The sequence below is a fragment of the Cyprinodon variegatus genome, unplaced genomic scaffold (genome assembly GCF_000732505.1).
Source record: "Cyprinodon variegatus isolate N-32 unplaced genomic scaffold, C_variegatus-1.0 Scaffold437, whole genome shotgun sequence".
Lineage (NCBI taxonomy): Eukaryota > Metazoa > Chordata > Actinopteri > Cyprinodontiformes > Cyprinodontidae > Cyprinodon > Cyprinodon variegatus.
Window position 1 is genome coordinate 238321 of NW_015150890.1, and position 3663 is coordinate 241983.

A 3663-nucleotide genomic window follows, 5' to 3' on the forward strand; every position below is an offset into this window, starting at 1 on the left:
CAGCGTCTCTTTGGCTTTTAGGTTCAATCGTCTTATTTTTCATTTCAGCATCATAACCTTCCCAGATCATCGTCTACCATCTTCTGTATTTGTTGTTTTTGACATAAAGTCAGAATCTCATTCTTTAGTGAGGTCAGGTTTGAGTCCAGAGCAGGACGTGGACACGCCGTTAACCCCCAGCATTTCTGTTGTTCCTTCATTGCGACAAACGAACAGCTGCTTCAGGTTTACATCAGATTTACATGTTTAATTATTAAAACCCATCTATTGAAACACAATAGATTTTGACAACAAAGTATACAAATGAAATAGAAATATTCTCCTCGTTGCTCTGGAAGATCCATTAAAAAAAGGCAATCAAGAAAAGAATAATAATGAGCAATACTTCACAATAAACTATCAGAACATTCAATATAACATGAGTTGGGTTTATTTCGTCTTTTTCTAAACATTTTCACGTTGGAAAAGTCTGACTTCGTTTGTCTTGTGGATAAAAATATCCCCAAAGAGTTTGATGTGATTCACAGTTTCTTGTCTGCTGCTGCTGCAGGGATTCCTGCTGTTACATTAAGTCTGCAGTATGAATCCGCGCCTGGATTCCAGCACTTACGCACACGGCGCCACTCGTTTTCAATCAGAAACAGTCACCTTGCTGAAGCTACTCTCTGAGGGCACGAAACAGGCAAACACACAGAAGAACTGAATAAATATGCAAACCTTCAGCTTCGGGATGCAAACAGAGGAAGAATCCAATTTACATACTGTATGTGCAGTCGGGATACACCGGTGAACAAACTCTCTTTTTTTGTCTGGGTTTTCCTTTTTTTTTTTTTGGCTCGAAGAAGAAGAAGAAGAAGAAACTACAAACTGAGAAAGTTTGAAAACGTCATGCTTGTGATGCTGAGAGGCTCCGAGTCGTTTGTTCCCAGCTCCCTTTGACCCCCCCCCCCCCAGTTTAGAAAGCAAACATGACACATTTGCTGCTAAATCAAACAACTTCTTCCTGTCAGTGAAGAAAGAAAAGCCAAAATAAATCTGCAGCCCTTTTAAAACCAACGTCAGGCACCAAAATCTCACATCTGCATGAGGAGCTGTTTCCACATTTCCTCACAAAGTGAAAAAGACTTTTTTCCCTCATCAATCTGCAGCGTCTCTTTTAATATTTTTTTTTATATCCCAGAACTAAAGATGAAATTATTTGAAAATAATTCAAACCCGTGGAGGTTCTGATCTCCCTTTCCTTTCCCTAATCAAGCCAACCTTCACTGCGTTGAGGACGTAGAATGAACAAATGTCACGTGACCGATGGCAGAGCGGATAAACGTCTGGATGTGCGTCTGTGTTGAAGGCGTAACGTGCCCTGAAGAAGCGGCGGCGGTTCGGCGTTGAAGCCAGGCTAGTGGGTGTGACGGAGCAGGAAGCTCGGGTCAAAGTTCATCCTGCTAATCCAGCTCGTCTTCTGCATCCATGCTGAGCTCCCTCCTTCCTCCTCCTCCCCTGCCAGGCAGCTGCCTTCCTCTGTCATGTTCCTCCTCTCCTTCCTCCTCCTCCTCCTCCTCTTCATCCATGCCTTCCTCCTCCTCCTCCTCCTCCTCTTCCTCGTCGTCCTCCGTGCCGTCCATGGAGTCATCGGCTCCCAGCATGGCCTGCTGCATGGCCAGGGTGGCAGAGTCTGAGGACAGCGACTGCAGGCCGTCCATGCTGAGGGGGTCTGTGGGAACGGACAGACAGGAGTTAGTGGGAACCTCAGACATCAACTGGTTTTACTGGCATGGCCCAGAAACTTAATCTGTTTATATTTATCATTTCACCGCCATTAATCTTCAATTAATGCAGCTTCTGCTTCTCACAATCATTTCGTTTTTAATTCTCATCAATTATATCATTTTTTGACTGTTACCTTCACTGATCCATGCTGGCTGAAAACTTAAATAAAAAATGATTCTATTCTATTCTTACCTATTCTATGCTATCATGTTCTATTCTGTTCTATATTGATAGATCAGATTGAATTAATCTAAATCCAACATATTTTTGAAGCAGTTTTTCTCAGATTATTGATCATGTTTTACCATCTTAGTTTTTTCATTAATCTCCATGACGACGGAGTATTAGCGATGAATGTTTTCACGCTGTGAGAAGCTAAAGCTAACATCCAGAGGTGGTGGAGGGATTCTAAACACGGGTTGATGCTTCACTTCCCTGCATTGTTCAGTCTGCTGAGATTACAGCAGAAATTAGAAGCGGCTTAAATCCATAAAGTATTCTGAGTTCCTTTGTCTTTATCCGGCTGCTCCCGGCAGACCTCCAGCTAGTTGGGAAAACATGTTCAGCTGATCCCTGAGGGAAACTTCTTTTAATAAATGACAGAATCTTTGCCCTTGAAATCTAATCTTCCTCAGTTTACAGACACCGAGCCAATGCTGCCATCTAGTGGTGAGAGTCGAGACACATTTCAGTCATGACATTGTTATCATGACAGAAAGATGCTGGTTTGAATGGTTAGTGTCTTCTTTGATCCGGTGAGAAATCCGACTGCAGATAGATTACTGAGCAGAGGTTCTGAACAGATTATCGTTTACAGATTAACTAAAGCTGATCTATGAATATATCACTTTTGCTCTGGCAGCAGAGAAAAAGCTGTAAATGATCCTGCTGAATCACCCTGTGATCCCATCAGTAGACTGACAGCCGGAACAGAGACGACATGTCGTCATATAACGGTTGGCATCAAAGGAAAACTGCCACCAGCGCAGAGCTTGGTTAACCATGGCACCAAATCCTCACAGCCAGAGAGGAATAATGTTCGGATGATTAAGGACAGCAGAGACATCGCGTCTGTCCAAACACTTTGCAGTTAGAGTTAAAGAGCAGGATCAATGGAAGATCAACTTCCTTTTGGCTACAAGTTCTTATTTTCCAGCATGATGGCTTCATGGCTCAAAATAATAAAAGGAAAAAGTCTCTCAAAGATCACAGAATCAAATCTTAGTGACAGTGAGAGCCTGAAGTCTGATATAGAAAAGCAGCTGAGGAAACCTAAGAAAACTGGAATTAACTAACAAATGTCTAAACAATAAGCTGAAGGCTTAAAAACACCACCCGTCCATGAGCCTGTGTGTGATTGGATGATGGAAGAGTTGATCTGTGGGAATGTGACGTACTTTCTGAGTTGTTGACTGCCTGAGATCGGTGCGTCTGCAGAACTCCGGCCACAATAGAGTCGGGCCAGAAGCGCTGCGTCGGGCGGTGCTGGGACTTCATCTTCTTTGCCTTTGGAGCCGGGTCTGGATTACTGGCATCCAACATGGGCTGAAGGATTCGGCGACGGGCGTTGATGAACCTTTAACAACAAGACATGGAAAAGAGATGATGGGAAACCTGAAAACAATGTAGACTGCAATGAATTTTACACAGATTATTCAGAGGAAATTTTAAATCTGTTTTAGAGAATTCTAAAAGTTTCAAACCTTCATCTAGAAATTAAATTTGGTTTCTACACTATTTTAAAATGAAGCAAACTTCTATCCTCAGTCATGATATTCTCATGGCCTCAGAAAATGGACTTTTATCTGTGCTCGTCCTGTTAGATCTCAGTGCTCAGTAATTAAACTGCTTTGATCCAGTTGAACTTTCAGAGTTAGCAATACTATTGTCTTCATC

The 3663-nt window shown here is 42.5% G+C and overlaps 1 protein-coding gene across 4 annotated transcripts in view; it reads right to left on the minus strand.

Moving 5' to 3' along the window:
- Positions 1–254: 254 nt before the first annotated feature.
- pknox2 (PBX/knotted 1 homeobox 2) overlaps positions 255–3663 on the minus strand; it is an 85462-nt gene continuing 82053 nt past the window's right edge. For 2 of the 4 annotated variants that reach the window (XM_015388821.1, XM_015388822.1), the window contains exons 10-11: positions 3165–3343; positions 257–1711 (exon numbers count right to left, since the gene is read on the minus strand). In XM_015388821.1, coding sequence (XP_015244307.1) covers positions 1443–1711; positions 3165–3343 — 448 coding nt within the window. In that variant the 3' untranslated portion in view covers positions 257–1442. Of the gene's footprint in view, positions 1712–3164; positions 3344–3663 lie in introns of all 4 variants that reach the window. The other 2 variants (XM_015388823.1, XM_015388820.1) reach the window with 2 other exon arrangements.